A 17,877-nucleotide genomic window follows, 5' to 3' on the forward strand; every position below is an offset into this window, starting at 1 on the left:
GGAAAGAAAAAACGGGACTTAATTTTCACTAGAAAATGTAAAGCAGATGCTTTTAGGAGAATATCTACACCCACACCCACACAGCTCAGTGTGTTGAGAAAGCAAAAAGGACCGAGCAGGAGCAGCAAAGAGGCTTCAAGCTGCTCTCTGGGTAGCCACATCATCGTGGTAAGGTAAGCCATAATATGGCTTGCCATATACTGTCATGCGAACCGGGCTGCTATGAGCAGACTGAAATGGCAAGGCATTGTTTGGGAATTCCATATAAACGTGCATATACACTACAAAAAAAAGTTGCTTTTGTTCTGATTGATGTCTGTTCCGCTTCAGCAGTAAAAAGTGGAAGTGGAAATGTGTGGAAACTTCTAACATTTCTTTATTAATTTCAGGCCAGATAGCTACTCCCCAGGCCTTGCTTATACAGTGGTACCTCGGGTTAAGAACTTAATTCGTTCCGGAGGTCCGTTCTTAACCTGAAACTGTTCTTAACCTGAAGCACTACTTTAGCTAATGGGGCCTCCTGCTGCCGCCGCGCCGCCAGAGCACAATTTCTGTTCTCATCCTGAACAGGTACTATCCAAGGTATTATTTCTGGGTTAGCGGAGTCTGTAACCTGAAGCGTCTGTAACCCGAGGTGCCACTGTACAGGGTTTTCCTATTCTCTATGAAGAAACACTCTCTACTTGCTCATGGTTAGCCTCCTGGTAGGTCTGCCAAACACCTTCCAGCTAACAGAGCAAGGGGACACCTTTGTACATGATGCTGACATGGTTTTTTTAGCACAACAAGATTGAGAGGATGGTTTAAAACAAATGCGAATGCTTTTGAAGAGATGTTGGCCATGGTTGGGAAGAAATAAGGCTGGCCTCAATTGCAAGACCAGGAACAGGAAGACTGCGAGGGGTCCCTAAGACAAGGTTGCCACCAGAACAAGAAAGACCAGCATTCAAGAAATGAGCAGCGAGAGGAGTGGGTAGCTGCAAGAGCGAAATAATCCACATTAACAGCTACTGCGAAGGAAGGCTTGAATTTGAGGGACGGTGGTTTTAGATTCTAGGGGTCCTCCAAATACATTTCACAAAACTGAAGTATTGGGTGCACCAGCACCTGATTAAAACAAAGAAATTAAGTTGTGCATAATTTTTACTTTTATTATCTATTAGCGTTTATTATTTCTACATTGCAAAAATAGTACATCTTTCTAGTAACTAAGCTAGTAACAAAATACATGTCAAACTTTATAGAGGTAGAATTACCTTAGAATCTGCCTATCGCTTACTCATATACAGTACATTTTATGTACATATGATAAAAAAATATTGAATTCAGTGATTAAACCAGCTTCAGTCAAGAAGAATTTATCCATCATAATTAGGACTATTTCCCTTCAAAATAATGATTTATTTTTTTAAAAAAACTCATCAGTAATTATCTCTCCTTGATATGACCAAAAAAATACATTCCTGGGGCGGTGTCCTGGTTTAGACAACAGTATCTTGGTTTAAATAAGAGAAGTGAAAAACTATAGTTACCAGCTTTGCAACAAGCCAGGAAATTAAATCAACTTCAAACCTTGATTTAATACCCCAATTTCTTCTGAAGCTATTGCTCATAAATTTTCTGGTTTGGCTGAAATAGGAAATTATGGTTAGAGGTCTCTGGGTTTGATTGTTTGCCCTGTGAAGAGATGAGCGATGGGGCTGCATATGAATGCAAATGTTTTGTTCTTGGCCAATTAAGCTGAGATGTGATTGTTTGAACATGACCAAGGAGTGCAGAGGTTTCTTCTTCACATAATATGAATTGTAAGTGAAATGAACGTTACCATTTCACTTTCCCAATTATTGCACTCTGAGCGACACTGACAATACTGTAGACGGAAATATCAGAAGTGCAGTTATTTCAGAACTAATTTTGAAGGGTTATGGTGAAGACCTAGAATAGCATTGTTTGGAATAGTTCCGTGATTAAATTGAACTGGGAAAGAGACATGAGCGAAAAGCAACAGCATTTACCGGTATAGTAAGTAGGACAGCATGACTGAACATGGAAGGAGTAAAACACAAAGAGGGGCATAGTTTTAACAGTGAATCTGCAATCCATAGTGGAAATGTGCAACTCCTGCCTCCATGTCTAAATATGCAGCGACAAAATCTTTGCAACTATTGCAACTTCAGACAGTACATGTCTTCCGTGCTATGCACAAACACTTTGCTCACTATACATAGATGGGTATTTCATCCTGGCTTTGCATTCTGATACAGTACAGTTTCTAGAACTGAATTATACAGAAAAGGAAAATACAGAAAGGCAAGGCTCTAAAGAACAGAACGTCTTTGCAGAACAAATTACTGGGCTGAAAATGTTAACAAGGTAACATACTAATTATTTATTTAAAAATTACTTTCCCTTTCCATGGAAAAGACACTTAATTAAGGGTGCTAGAACAGGCCTGCTTCATAGGCATTCTATATCCCTTTGAAAAATGTCCATTTCAAACATTAGCATTTTCAAAGCCAAAGCAATGAGGCTGATATTAACTTTCTTCCCACTATTAAAAATTATTTATAATACTGTAGCCACAGTGCATGAAAATAAAATCAGCAAGCAGCTCTGTTCTCAACGGCCAGGTTCAAGAGATATGAACAGGGGGCTTCCAAATAGGCACAAAGATTTTTTAGTTCCCCTCTTCTGACACCTTGTTGCATGCTGCAGAAGTTGAAGGACCCTCTGAGATGCAGCAACCCACAAGGCTGAGGTGGGGCGGGGGCTGCCACTTATCAGCAAACCCATTCCCCTCCAGGTGTACACAGCAGTGGTTTTCACCCATTGCTTCCTCTGGGTGCTGGCTAATGTTTGAAATGTAAAGCAAGACATTTAAAAACACACACAGAGAGTTTTGGAGGGAATAAAAAAGTGAAGCTTAAATCAAAATATAGCCTATGTTTACACAATTTATAGATATTTATATACACACAAAATATTTTACTCAATATATATTTATATATATATATACTTATATACACACATTATATTAACACTGTTATCGAGAACCATAATTACAAATATATTGCTAAAATCCATTAGAAATATTCTGCATTTTAAAATCTTGTATCTATACACAAAATTGTACTAGTCGTAAGTTTTAACTTCAGTGCGTTCGTAGTAGTCACTAACTGAAGTCTCTAGGTAATTCAGAGATTTTGGTGTCTTTAGCTCTAATCGTGTGTGAAGAGGTCTTGTCCCCTTGGGCTGGTTGTTTTCCCCACAACATTGCTCTTCTTGAAGAGAACCGAATTTTAAGAATTGTCCAGCTTTCACCGAAGCAACAAGGCTTTAGTACTGAACATATTCAGACTGAAGGGACTGTGCAGGCAAGAAACAAAAACTAGCGTTAAGATTCAGTTAAGAGACACAGTGAGGTTCAATTAGCAATCAACTTTTCCGTATCAAACAAGCTTGTCATTATGATTATTTTTGTTCTAAAAACAAAACAAAAAACACTGACTAGAGAGATCCAGGGCATGGCCAGGAAGCAAAGTTAATACACTTACACTATGAAAAATACAGTACAAATGGACATCTGGAAGAGTGAAAGGGAAGTGGTAAAATCAGGTTTCCCAAATGTCTGCTAGCTGAGGCACACCCCCATTTAAAATGGGAGGCACGCTCGGGCCTTTACAACCAGGCAAGTTTACATTTAGAGCCGTGTTTCCCAAACTTAGGTCTCCACCTGTTTTTGGACTACAAATCAGATCATCCCTAGTTAGTGGGACCAATGGTCAGGGATGATGGGAATTGTAGTTCAGTATCCAAGTTTGTGAAACACTGATTTGGAGTGTGAAAGAGGAAGAATTACCCGCCCTCAGAGGAATCTACTTCCTGGTGTTTCTCTGCAAGAGTCTCTGATCTGGCCTTTCCTCCTTTATATCAGGAAGGAGGTGACCCCAGTAGAGAGACTCATGCAGACACACAAGGGGCATTCTTCCTTGAGGACGCAAATTTTAATGTGGTTTTGTATCAGCTGCAGCCATGCAGAGACAGCAAAAATTAACAGTAAGATTGGGCTGGAAAAGCACTTCAGCTAATAGGATCTTTTAAATAAGGACTCTTTTTTCTTGTAATGTATAGTTTGTCCCACAAAAACCAACGGAACTTCTATAGCATACTTCTTTTGTGTTATGGTAATTAAAGATGAATGTTAAATTATGAGGAATAGAAATGTGTTGTTTTTCTTTTTCTTTCTTCCTTTTTGGCAGCTGATGAATCTTCAGAGACCCACTTTGTTCCATAGTACTCCACGTTTTCATTGTTGCTACCGATTAAGAATTCTCGCTGCCTTTTGCATTAAGTGCTTTAAAACAAAAGGCGCAGTCATAATCACCTCTAAAATTCATCTCCGTAAAGAAAGTGGCAAGATGAAATTGCAGTAATTTGTAGTTTAATCGCATTCACTTTAGCTTCAACAATGAAAGAACGCCCTTCAGGTTTTAACTTTGTTCAGGAAGTGAGTGTAGCATGGCTAACTTGTTTTGAAATAGCAGCACACTTTAAAGCACAATGAAACATTTTAGCTATTTGTCTTAGAGAAGGGGAAGGAGCAGTAGGAAGTACAAATGAGAATCAATAGTACTGCAAGCAGCAAAGATGGATGGGGGAGAAAGTTAGCAGAGTTAAGAGCAAGCCATAAAATTGCATTCCGTAGTTAGTGTATATTGCATGCCGGTATTTGTATTAACAAAGCCCTGTGGACTCTGAGAAGAGAAAGTGGATTTCAAAGGGCGACTTTTGAAACCCTGCTCATTCTTGCAACTGGCCACAAGTATTATCCACGAGACTGATCACCGTTTGTTCCAAACCTAAGCTCACTTACCTGGCAGTAAGCTCCAGTGAAGTCAATGGGACTTACCTCCAGGTAAATATGTTAGAAGAAACCCTTCCAGCCACATGCCAGCTAAGACAGATAACACCGAAAAGACCTCGTTCAATTGCAGGAGTAACTTTACTAAGACATCTAAGCAGGGAGAAAGCTGTACGCAAGCCTCCGTAGGTTTATAATGGTCCAAAGGTCAGTGTAATAAAGTGTCAACTATTAGAACTGTCAACTATCAATGCTCGCATCCTGCTGCTCTGCTATTTCTCCCATCATTGTGTTTACTCGTTTGAATAACATTTCCGGATTAAGTCAAAAACAAAAACCCTTACACAGTAGAATATGCTCCATGTTATCAGAACAAGCCCAGATTCTTCTCTCCATTTTGTTATGCATGGGTGCATGTACCTATATAAAGAGACATGCTCCTCATCGTTTAGTAGTAATCAAAGCCGCTGGTGGAAAGCTGTATCTATATTCACGGAAATGGCTGCTGGCAGGCTGCGTGCTGTACCCATGTAAATAACCACGTGAAGAAAATGTGCAGACACTTAATGTTTCAACCAGCCTTGACTTGTGCTGCGTATTCACAGCGCTGGAGCCAGTCTCTGCCCATTTGACAAAAGAAAAAGTGAACATAGCAATACACCCAATGTGTAAATTTCTGAATACGGCACAAGCAATGAAGAATTAAAATGTCAAAGTTTTGCTTTGTGGTCTCCGTAGTGGGGAAGATTTTTCTATTTTGGAACTCAAAACACCCATCTTGCCTTCCTTATCTTCTTTGTAGCAATAATAATAATAATAATAATAATAATAATAATAATAATAATAATAATAATAATAATAAACTTTCTATAGTGGAGCCTCGGGTTACATTGCCTCCGGCTTATGTCACCCTTGGCTTGAGACCAGTGCAAACCCGGAAGTACTGGAACGGGTTACTTCCAGGTTCGCGCCATTTGCACATGTGCAGAAGCGTTAAATCGCGCACATCGCAGACGTGACACTTTGGGTTGTGTTGTTTTCGGGTTGTGGCGGGGCCTCCGGAACGGATCCCCAATGTAACCCAAGGTTCCACTGTATATGCTTTTGAGATTTTTCAGAGACTTTCATAAGGAAGAGCTAAGCCAGCTTTTACTCAGATGAAGGGAGCAAAAAAAGGTACAGATCCCAGGAGGACTCAATTTTTGGCAGTGTATTTGTTGCATCTACACTTTCCCTCCAAATAACTTTGCTATTTCCAAGTCTAAGTGACGTTGATTAGAAGTATAGCAAAGCACTTATGATTAAGATCAAAGTTTTGACACAGTACATTTGTTTTTGACTTTCTTGCCAACAGGTGCAGGCCCTAAACTGCTTCTCTAATGTTATATTTTCCTAAAGTGTGTGCCATGCTGCTATCATGCCATCAAGCAGGCTGCTGTGTACAATCAGAACTAATCTAATCTTATGTATGCAGATCCTCCAATATGAAATGTAATCTACCTATTATAGCCTGCTGTGCAACCAAAAGGAAGGGCTATTAAGATACATTCCCAGCTATATAATCAATTTGCATTAAACAAGAGATGTTTCTGAGCAAGATAAATAAAAGCCAAGAGCTGTCATTAAATATTTCAAATGCAGTATGTATGGCCTACAGCCCAATTCAATATTAAATGCATTCAGTATGGCCTGCAGCCCAATTCAGACCTATCTCTTTCCCCTCCCTGTCCAATTCTTAACTTTCTTTTGTCTCAATCTGCACTTAGTGGCAGACAGAGTGGAAGATGAATGTACCTAACAGGGCTACCATGATTTTGAGTAGCCACAACTGTATTGTTTTTCAGTAACATGGCAGCTATAGAGACCCTACCAGATCTCCTTGTGCATCATTATTCATGGGAATCATACTGTAAGTAAACTGTGACAAACTAGTTGTCCGGTCCATTATTGTTTGTTAAGGATCACTGACACTGCATATATCAGCTCTCATCCTTTGCACAATAGGATGCAATATATATATATATATATATATATATATATATATATATATATATATATATATATTTGCTTTCGTAGATTTTCACGGGTACAGGAATGCATATATATAGGAATGCATATATATATATATTCCCTTCCACCTTTCTACCAAACTCAAACATTCAGGAGATTTAGCACAAGCCTCTGCTACAGAATAATATTCCAAAATGTAATTTAGAACACCTGCAACTTAAGGTAGTATATGCCAGGAAAAAAGCACTGAGAAATGGTCTGCTTCAGCCATGGTGCCTTCTTTTTATAACACCTTAAAACTGCTGACATTTTAGGGTGTTTTATACAATGTTCTGACACAAGAAACTCAATTAAAAACAAATGCACTTTTTTATATAAAAAAAATGGCAACTGGCACAGATACTTCTTACAATAAACTTCTGGGATTACAATATTATTTCCAAAGTGAAAAAAATTACAGGTTTTTTATCCCTAAGTGAAGCAAGATGCTGGACGCTCTCATGAGCACCATCACAAATTTTCAGGAACAAATTAATATGAAGAAACCTAATTCTCAGTTCTGGGAAGCAGGTTTCCGCACTAGCCTCAGATGACCTTTATGACAGATAACTCATGCCAAAGTAGCTGAAGGTGCTGGTTTTGGCTTCAGATACTGCAGTATTCGCTAATAGTTGCAATAATTCTGCAGCCTGATCCTAGGCACTGCTGGGCCGGACCATTAAACAGTATTCAAAGAAGTCAAGGGGGGTTAAAAAAAGGGTTTTAAAAATAAAAATAAAAATTGCAGCATGTACAATTTGAGGTAGATTATGGAATGTAAAAGAAACATATATTGGCTTTTCTGTCTGGAACTTTCAAAAATATAATGAAAGTATGTCAAATACTATACATTAATAGTATGAAGTTAGCTGCACATTTCATTCACACATAGGAAAAAGGCACCATAAAGATGAAAAGTTTTAGAAGATATACAAATAGGGAAGCTTGTTTTTAGGGCAAGTAAAAGACTTCCATTGTTTTAGTCCATTACATCGTTTTACAAATTGGGCCGATTCTTTTATAATGGTGAGAATGCTACGCCCTATTTAACTTTGTTTATGCTACCTTTAAATACATCTAATGACTCAGGAAGACCTCACACTGTCAGATGAGGTTCAGGTTTTCAGCGTTTTACTACGAATGATTTGAAATGGATAGATTAATGCAAGAATGATACACTCATGGAAGATGTTAAGAGAGTTAAAAGATCTGCTTTTTAGAGCAAACGTTGAAGAAGCAGAAGTAAAGAGCAGCTTATCGGTTCGGCTTAGAGGAAATGGCAAAGGTGAAAAGATCTGCATGTCCTAGGTAGGAAAAAAAGACCAGAAACTGAGATCTAGAATGGTTAGAAACCCTTTTGAGAGAGAGAGAGCTCAGGCTTAAGGGAGATTCTGTCAGGTTCCTGGAAGGGCTGCTTTGGCTGTGAACTTACAGGAATTGAGCGACTCAGGTATCTTGCTGGAGAAGCAGCGAGCCCCGTAAAGGATCTGTAGGTGCTGTACTCGTCTGTCAGGACGCTGGGAGAATTGGCATAGCTGTTGAGGTTGGTAGCGCTACTGCCGCTCCTGTTGTACATGTTGTTGTTCTGCTCATGGTAATTTCTGGCAGGCAGGTGCGCGCTGCCATTCAAGTGACTGCAGATTTGGTTTACAGAATAACCTGTCCTAGAGGACGATGATGTCAGTTTGCTCTCGGCATCATCTGAAGCGGCATACAGGTTCCCTAGAGAACTGGCTAGCCTGGAGTTTATGGAAATGCTGAACGGAAAACACATGCGGGGTAAAAACACACACACACACACACAAAATGTACATAACGTGATGGTTAATGCAAGGCACATTTATAAAAGGTACTAAGGGGGAGGAAACAACGAAAGAACCATTGTCACAAAATTAAGCGTTGGCGATACACAGCTTCATTCTTTCCCGTAAGGCAAACGATGAAGCAACCATCAAAAAGGCCTGGAATTGTAAGTGAAGACCATCCCCAAAGCCATGCGTAAGAGATGACCATGGATATTTGGAATTTCCTAGCTGATTCATTTGCCATTTATCTATTTCTTGGTTCTATAAACAGCTGAAAAGTGCTGGGGGGGGGAACTCTGTAGAAACCCCTGTATGTGGATATTTTAATAGAGGGCCCCTCTCAGCATCACAGCCACAGTTGCATTAGTACTCAAGGCCACTTGTTCAGACTATCAAACTAATTTACCACAATCAGCAGTCCAATCACAAAGACCAAGATGCGAATCTATGAAACTGAGATCCATTTCCCCCTCCAAAAAAGCTTGATATTGCCCTTCCTTTATATCTCCCCACCCCGCAAAGGAAAAGATAGACTAAAATAAGGCATACCTTTTAAAATTTGGGCTTGAGGAGGAGTGAGAACTTCTGCTTATTCTCTTCGCTGCAGGTGATGTAGCAGCAGCCACTTTGGAGGACTTCAAAGGAGATACAGATCCCTGAGAGATAGATGCCGTATTCAGTCTGAAAGAAGAAAAAGAAGAAGAAGAAGAAAAGTATGTTTTAATCATTTAGACAGAAGCATCTCGCTTAAACTAACATTTTGAGAAACGCAAGCTTAATACTTAGGCTACCTATCAGTAGGACTGAAACCACTGGGGAAATCATTTGGGGATTTGGGATATAGTAACCCCAGTATATTGATAAGATGCAGATTATCTTCTCCCAGAGTTCCATCAAATCCCAGAGAGGCAGTGGAAACACCACTCTAGGCGTCTGAGGTTAGCGATGCTCAGCAAACAAACAAACTAGCCTGGTGAGATGGAACCACTCAAGACTGTTATATGGACCAATTCACGCAAAGTGCTGTGCCCTGAAGACTCAGGTCCCCGGTCTGGATGTACTCTTAGTTGCTGCGCAACTGTAAAGGAAACTGCTCACAGAGATAATTTGAATCATGAAGAGCCACCCAAGTGAATATATTACAATGCATGGAGCAGGTTCAGAGCGGGGGTGGGAAACCTCTGGCACTCCAGATGTTGCTGCATTCCCAACTCCCAGCCAGCATGGCCAGGGATAAGGGATACAGTGGTACCTCGGGTTAAGTACTTAATTCATTCCAGAGGTCTGTTCTTAACCTGAAACTGTTCTTAACCTGAAGCACCACTTTAGCTAATGGGGCCTCCTGCTGCCGCCGCTGCACCGCCACTGCACGATTTCTGTTCTCATCCTGAAGCAAAGTTCTTAACCCAAGGTAATATTTCTGGGTTAGCAGAGTCTGTAACCTGAAGCGTATGTAACCTGAAGTGTATGTAACCCGAGGTGCCACTGTAATGGGAACTGTATTCCAATAATAAGTGGAGGACCACAGATTAGCAAACCCTGCTTTAGAGATTTGGTTTCAATTACCACATCACTTCAAAGACTCACATTCAGAAGTCCACACTTATCTGTGTGGAAGAATGCATTTAAAGCCATTAAGCAGATGAGTCAGGGCAGCTTTCTGAATACGCATTTTGCTCGCTGGAATGATGCTCAAAGTCACTTTCAGTGCGGGATAATTTTAAGAGAACGAAAGGTTTATATACATATTTACTTGTGAATCAGACAGAAGAATGGCTAAGCGACATTCTCGACATTTAACATACCCACGGCAGGCTGACAAGGAGAAGTAGATATAAAATATGTCCCACTGCAAAAGGCCGTTAACGGGAGCAAATTCCAACAACAGTTCTCTGAACAAGAATTGTGATATAAGAAGCGGCTCTAACACACACAACTTACAGGGACAATCACTTTTAAGTGAGAGGGTGAGGGGGAAACGGGACGTTTCAAGATCTGCCAAAAAGTCAGTGAAAATATAATCCAAATTGCTTCTCTATGCAACTATGGAAATAAGTACCTGAAAGGCTGGGACCTGGATCTGGAGTGCAGTTTCATATCCTCAAGCCTAGAAAATCAATGGCATTTTAAATCAAAAGTATTCCCACTATACAGCCAAACCTAAAATCCTTAAAATATATACAGTATAACAATCTAATTAAAGAACCAACAAGAATACTACATATTGATGAAACAAGAGTTTACTAATATACAAAGTACCAGGCTGTTCACCACATTTCTCTCCCAATCCGGAAACTGATTCCCAAAAAGGAAAGGAAATGAAAAACATTTTACCCATGCTCAGGAAGACTGGGATCTTCTCCAATGTCCCTGAGGAGGGAGCTCAACAGAACATGTGTCTGCACTAAGAAGGCCCTCAATCTCATGCTGTACCCTTCAGATAGTGACCACCCAAAGCAGGGCCTCCTTCAACAGTCTTAAGGCACAGAGAGCCACATTCAGAAGGAAGACACAGCCTTTCATGGACAAGGTCCGAGGGTCAGTCCCTGGCATCACAAGTAAAAACAAAAGGACCCGGTAGCAGGTGATTAGACGCCTCTTCCTGAATCCTAGATAGATGTTGCAGAGTAAGAATGTGGGTGGACCACATTCATACATGAAGTTACATTCCTTCAGGTAACTCAGAACCTGACTTCTATGAAATATTTTAAGCCTCTTTTCCCATTAAAACTAACATCTTTAGACAAAGAGCTGTCCCCAGCCTCTTGCCCCACGTCCCGGGAAAGTTGTTGTCAAAGCCTAGATAGGCATCGTTGTCCAAAGTAACAGATCTTTTAGTGCTGGACCTGTGAAATTAGGTGTTTTAAAGTATTGGTGGAATACCACCTGCTAATCTAGATAGCTCCCCGAACACGAGAACTGTGAATGGGTCACCTAAGAGTTCCCGTTGTAGCTGAACGTGGCTGCCTCCGAAGTTTTAAGGCACGAAGTTTGTCCCCCTGCGTCATGCCATTCTTGATTTCCTGCTCTGAAGTGTCTTCCAATTCATTCTGGAAAATAGGTACAGTTCAACAAAATTAAGGAGATTCAAAAGAGGATTGTGTTTTTTTGTTTTGCTTTACCTGGGGCCCAGCCCTTTGAAGGCAACATACCTTTCCTTCTTGTGCCATATTGTTTTGGGTCCATTATCAACTACACAGATAACCCATGGGCTCAAGTTGCCATTTCCCACAAAGGCCTCCCAGGCTGCGCTTTCCACAACAGAGATATTTCACACATAAGCAGCTGAGTGCATCTTATCTAACAGGTTGGAATTTAAAAGTTGATGACCAGTCGTTCGAGAGGAAATACTCGAGCTCAGGCACAGGCAAACTCGGCTCTCCAGATGTTTTGGGACTACAATTCCCATCATCCCTGACCACTGTTCCTGTTAGCTAGGGATCATGGAAGGTGTAGTCCCCAAAATATCTGGAGGGCTGAGTTTGCCTGCTGTAGCTCAAATTATAAAAGCAAAGCTACACCTGCCCTCAGGTAACTTTGGAATTATCCTGTTCCAGGTTCTAAGATGGACAAAGGCCAAAAGCACAATGTAGTGCTGTCACATCAGTTAACACAACCAAGGTTGGACATAGTGTTGCCACATCTGCATTTTGCTTTCTCTCCATTCCAACATACCTTGCGTTGTTTGGGGGGGGACGGGACCCATTAGCTTGCCATTAACCTGAATGCCAATCAATGTGCTAACACTGAAACACATTTGGACAATCGTTCCTGGCTTCATAAGTTGTAGTTCCCAAGCTGGGGCCAAGTGCTCTTCCACGCTGGCTTCACAATGAACATCTTGGCTTGTATTCCAGCTATGACTGAGCCTGGAAACTTGAACTTACTGTCAGTGAGCAGACCAGGATATAATGTGAGGGCACTGAAGGTGGTATCTAATGTTTGTCATACTCAACAGGAGACCTGTTGAAATAGCTTGGGTCCATTAATCCCAATGAGCCTCCTTTGAGTAGAACTTTGTTGGCTGCAATCCTTAGCATATATATCATGGGGTAGCATAATAGCTAGGAGGCCTACTCCAGGAAGTAGTTTGCAGGGAAGACTGCTTGACACTTGTGCTGTTGGGGTCCCCAGGAAACTGTGTTGTCTCCCACACTATTTAATTTCAATATGAGGGCACCGGAGAGGTCAATTGGGGATTTACATTGATGATGTTCATCTATTCTAAGAACTTACTAGGTAGTCTTAGACATGCTCTCTCTCAGTCTTCTTGTCCACACCTCCCCCAGTGTACTAAAGCAATAATAATACTGAACACTTTTTACAGGAGTAAAATATATGAAGTTATTTGAGAACCCGTGAAGTGCTCTGAACACACAAGAGTGAGATAGATGGATAAAAGACGTATATCAAGCATTATTATATTTCAAAAACTACTCCATTGCAGCTTTTCTACTTGGGATATTAAGGAGATAATTCCAGTGAAATTTTACCTCTACATATTTATCCAAATTACTTTCTATTTTATTCAAAGTCCCACTGATGGAAATGTCATCCAAGCCAGACAGAATTCTGCTCATGCTGTCTTCATCTACTAATCTTGGTTTCTGTTTGGATCGGAAGAGGTCACCTTGGAGCCATAACATCGACTGCTTTCTGTTTAACAGTGAAAAAAGGGCAAAATTAGTTCCAGCAAAATGCATGTCAAAGTCACAGTATAAACAACTATTAATTTCTAAAAATATTTAAGACTTCTTTGCAGAGTAGCCCCAGGGTAGAGTACAGTAAAATAGGACTTTCAACTTGGTTACACATACTGTAGCATTGGAAATCATTCATTATAGTATACATAACTTTATTTTAAATAATTTTATCTGGAAGTTTCTTTTGGGTGTTCTTGCTTCTTCAGACGTTTGATTGGGAAAGATTATCATAACCAGAAAAAAAATCAATTCTAATATACTGCATTACAAAATTGTTAAAATTTTATTTTATTGTGTCGTTAAAAGTTCATTTTAAATAACCTTTTAAATGTTTTCATGAAATGAACTGATGAAAATATAAATATGTTAAACTGATGCACATATAAACAGGATGCATCTAAAAAAAAGTAGTTACTTTGTGTGACCATTGCCTTTTCCTTCATTTATGAAAAATAATGTAGCTGGGTGTTGCTGTTTTTTTTTAACTTTGTTATGCTAAATTTTACTGATTTCCTCCACAAGCAATCCCCCCCCCCTGCAGTTTTGCTTAGTAGAACGAAGTGTGACAACTCTGGAAGTGAGCCAAAAGAAATAGCATTATCCACATACTTTGACTCAGAGAAAAGCTCCCACAGGGAGGTTACATAACTGGTGAATAGGTCAGGATTAGAAAGATGGGGTGGGGGGAGTTATTTCTGCTTAGAGTGAGGAAGTTGATATCCAGTATAATTAAGTGTGATCTGAGATTATACTGCTGATGATGAAAGCCATTAACTCTTGAAATAACATGCTGGGAATCTGTGTCACATATGAGCAAAGATTAAGAGGTGAAATATGTGTTATCCTTTCTTCTAATTATCGAGGAAGCTTTTGTTTCTTCTTTAGATTATCTTATTCATACATTGCAAAGTGCACATGAACAACTGTTTACAATTATTTCCCAGCATTTATTTGTTAGGAGGCTAACTGCCCAGAAGTAACGCTTGGAGTATTTTGGGTAGGACAACTGAAAAACACAATCTAAAAGAACAGAGACCCTGCACAGTTCAAGTTCTTTTGCACCCTGCTTCTGCAATGACAGCCTTTTTACTCTAAACAGCACAGTTCTTACAGGGAAGGTTAGGACTCCAGTCTAGCAGTTTGCATGTTCATTGATGAGCTTCGATATCAACACAGAGCTTCACGTGAGAAAAGGATTTTGTGTTCTTCTCAGATGTACAGGACACAATTGAAAAAAAGAATGCAAGGAAGTTTTCTTGACACTAATGAGAAAACATGGGTTCTTCAACTGGACCTGAACACTACTGTTCAGGCTTTCCTAACTGAAAACTAAAATATGTTCTAGCCCGTTTCAAATGCTTTCGAGTGCTATTCTTCTGTCTCACATAGGGATCCAGGGATTGCAAAGGTGAGAAAGTTATCACTACAAAAAGAACTGGGACTCAATGTGTTTAACCTTTTAAATCCCAAAGTTAGGGGATATGTGCCTTTTGGAACAGAACTCTCTGTGCCAAAAGCATTATTTTCTATAAACTACAAAACAATGGCAGTATGAATTAGGAGCATCGTTCACTGTTGTTTTATGATGTTTGTTCTAGATAGTTATTTGTGTCAAAGCATTAAAAATTGAACTTTTTTTTAAATTAAAAAAACCCTCTGAAAAGAGCCAAAATTCCAAACGTGAATCATCACTTTGTGAGAAAGCAACTTTTGTTCATCTCTGGCATTTAAACCTGCGACCTTTAGCAAAGAGGATAAACTCTGAAACCTCCTTCTCAGCTGATTTGCCAATGTGCTCATGTGGTCGTTCTCGGATGTTAAAACGCCTACATTCTGTCTTGCTAATATCAATATGCCCTCAGCTTTCCTAGCTCTGCACCTTTCAGTAACCAGTACTTTTCCGGGAACAATTCAAAGTGTTGGTGCTGACCTTTAAAGCCCTAAACAGCACTCGGTCCAGTATACCTGAAGGAACGTCTCCACCCCTATCGTTCTGCCTGGACACTGAGGTCCAGCGCCGAGGGCCTTCTGGCAGTTCCCTCCCTGCAAGAAGCGAAGTTATAGGGAACCAAGCAGAGGGCCTTCTCGGTAGTGGCGCCTGCCCTGTGGAACGCCCTCCCATCAGATGTCAAGGAGATAAAGAACAATCTGACTTTTAGAAGACACCTGAAGGCAGCCCTGTTTAGGGAAGTTTTTAATGTTTGATCTTTTATCACGTTTTTAATCTTCTGTTGGAAGTAGCCCAGAGTGGCAGTGAGATGGGCAAAGTATTAATAATAAGTTGTAGTAGTAGTAGTAGTAGTAGTAGTAGTAGTAGTATAATCGGAGCTGGGATTAATCCTGTCAGATACCTGGATACCACATAACAATATCTAGCATATTCTGCTTAACTACTGTTGGGCTGTAAATAGTGACATATTTCCCAGGGGAAATGGCCATAAAATTGCTGGTGGTGAACTTTTCTCAGCCAAAGGACTGCTTCATCCCCTCACGGGCAAACTTCTGGGGCTACATACCAGTGATATGTGGGGCCAGATGTAAAGATGGGCAGAGCAATGGATGTGACTCTTTCCTTTTGTACAACAGGCTACATTCCAGCCATGTGAAAGTTGGAGGTTGACGCATACCTAGACTACCAAAGTCTCCTTCCTCCTTTCTGGGCAAGCAAGGGAAATTATCACAGTTCAAGGACACTTTCCAGCCAGGCAAATGTACTGGGGGCAAGAGAAGAGTCCAGAGGGCCAAACTGAGAGGGTCAAGGAATAGCCACATTTGGCCTGGGGTTCCCCACCATCACATTAAGCTGCATCTTGCAAATGAGTGCCTATCCAATGTAGGGGCCCTATATATGCATGAGTCAAGAGAAGCAGATTCAAGACAAGCCTAAGATAATTGTCAACGATTCCATGAATGGGGCGGGCGGGCTGAAAAGTCCTCTCACTGCTAATCAGTTGTTGTAAAAAGGTTACACAGACTAGGAACGGGAGGCAACGCCATTACATCTTCCAATTGTGCTGTGTGCGCAAGTCAGGTGGAATGATACCCCCTTCTTCACCCTCCATGTGCTGTTCTCCCAACCCCATGGCGGTTCTCCCAACCCCACAGATCCAATTTCAGGGGGCATATGGGGAAGGAGCCCCACGGAGCAAGCAGAAGTTGTTGTGCAGGGTTCAGCTGATGGAGCTAGTTAAGTGAGTCCCACCCCTTATGTACAGGGCAACAGGGCAAGAGACTCGTCATAGAGGACAAGTTCAGATTGTTTCTCAACTTTAAGCTAGAGCGAGTGAGAAAGGGGCTTCAGGTGACTGCACCACCCCCAGAAATGCAACCTCATTGCCACTGATACCACAGAGAAGGGTAAAGGGACATTCCAGTTACATACAAATTAGTTTTCTTTGGAGAGTTAGAGACTGTGTAGCACCTATTTATTAAAAAGATGTGTAGATTACCCTTTGGAAAACAAAATGCAGCATGCAGCATTAAAACACAAATACAATTTTTGAAAAAATGTAGCTCTGTGTTAACCTTTACCCTCCATTCTTAAGGAAATCAGCCCTGAGTGCTCACTGGAAGGACAGATCCTGAAGCTGAGGCTCCAATACTTTGGCCACCTCATGAGAAGAGAAGACTCCCTGGAAAAGACCCTGATGTTGGGAAAGATGGAGGGCACAAGGAGAAGGGGACAACAGAGGACGAGGTGGTTGGACAGTGTTCTCGAAGCTACCAACATGAGCTTGACCAAACTGCGGGAGGCAGTGGAAGACAGAAGTGCCTGTCGTGCTCTGGTCCATGGGGTCACGAAGAGTCGGACACGACTAAACAACTAAACAACAACAACAACAACAACCTTTACCCTTGGGCGATGCATTGCAGTGTGCGTGTGTTTTAACATGTGTGGGTTTCATGAGTAATGTGACATGTATGTGTGAGTGATAAACACAACGATGGAGAACGTGTGGCATGGAATCAGAACCTTGAATTTTGCTGACACATTTCCCTGACCAATTTGCCTGACCAGCTACAATATTTAGCGCCACTACAACATCATTACCAATTGCATCACCATCAGAACTACGAATCCCGTAAGGCAAATCAGATGGTCAATCTATCATCTTAAGTGGGGAGCCCTACTACTTCTTGTGGGTTATCTTTTCTATGGGTACTACGGCTTGAGTGATTCCACAAAATATATTTTAGATCTTTCCTCCCTCTTCAAGAACACGTAGGAGAAAAGGGCCAGTATTCCACTTTGAAAGAAGTTACGTACATTCATGACAGAATTGCAAGTACATCCTGATACCTTAATCCATACAATTCGTATGAATTGTAGAGTTGGAAGGGACCATGAGGGTCATGTGGTCCAACCCCCTGCAATGCATGAATCTTTTGCCCAATGTGGGATTTGAACCCAAGACCCAAAGATTAAGAGTCTCACGTTCTACCGACTGAGCTGTCTGCG

At 40.8% G+C, this 17,877-nt stretch overlaps 1 protein-coding gene across 7 annotated transcripts in view; it reads right to left on the reverse strand.

Moving 5' to 3' along the window:
- Positions 1–17,877, reverse strand: part of CDC14A (cell division cycle 14A) — a 99,646-nt gene that overhangs the window by 40,770 nt on the left and 40,999 nt on the right. For 3 of the 7 annotated variants that reach the window (XM_081916037.1, XM_081916033.1, XM_081916036.1), the window contains 5 exons: positions 13,209–13,371; positions 11,650–11,765; positions 10,775–10,822; positions 9,265–9,396; positions 8,343–8,667 (listed from right to left, as the gene is read on the reverse strand). In XM_081916037.1, coding sequence (XP_081772163.1) covers positions 8,343–8,667; positions 9,265–9,396; positions 10,775–10,822; positions 11,650–11,765; positions 13,209–13,371 — 784 coding nt within the window. Of the gene's footprint in view, positions 1–1,130; positions 3,367–8,342; positions 8,668–9,264; positions 9,397–10,774; positions 10,823–11,649; positions 11,766–13,208; positions 13,372–17,877 lie in introns of those variants that run through there. The other 4 variants (XM_081916034.1, XM_081916039.1, XM_081916035.1 and 1 more) reach the window with 4 other exon arrangements.

Source organism: Podarcis melisellensis (genome assembly GCF_964234715.1).
Source record: "Podarcis melisellensis genome assembly, chromosome: 6".
NCBI lineage: Eukaryota > Metazoa > Chordata > Lepidosauria > Squamata > Lacertidae > Podarcis > Podarcis melisellensis.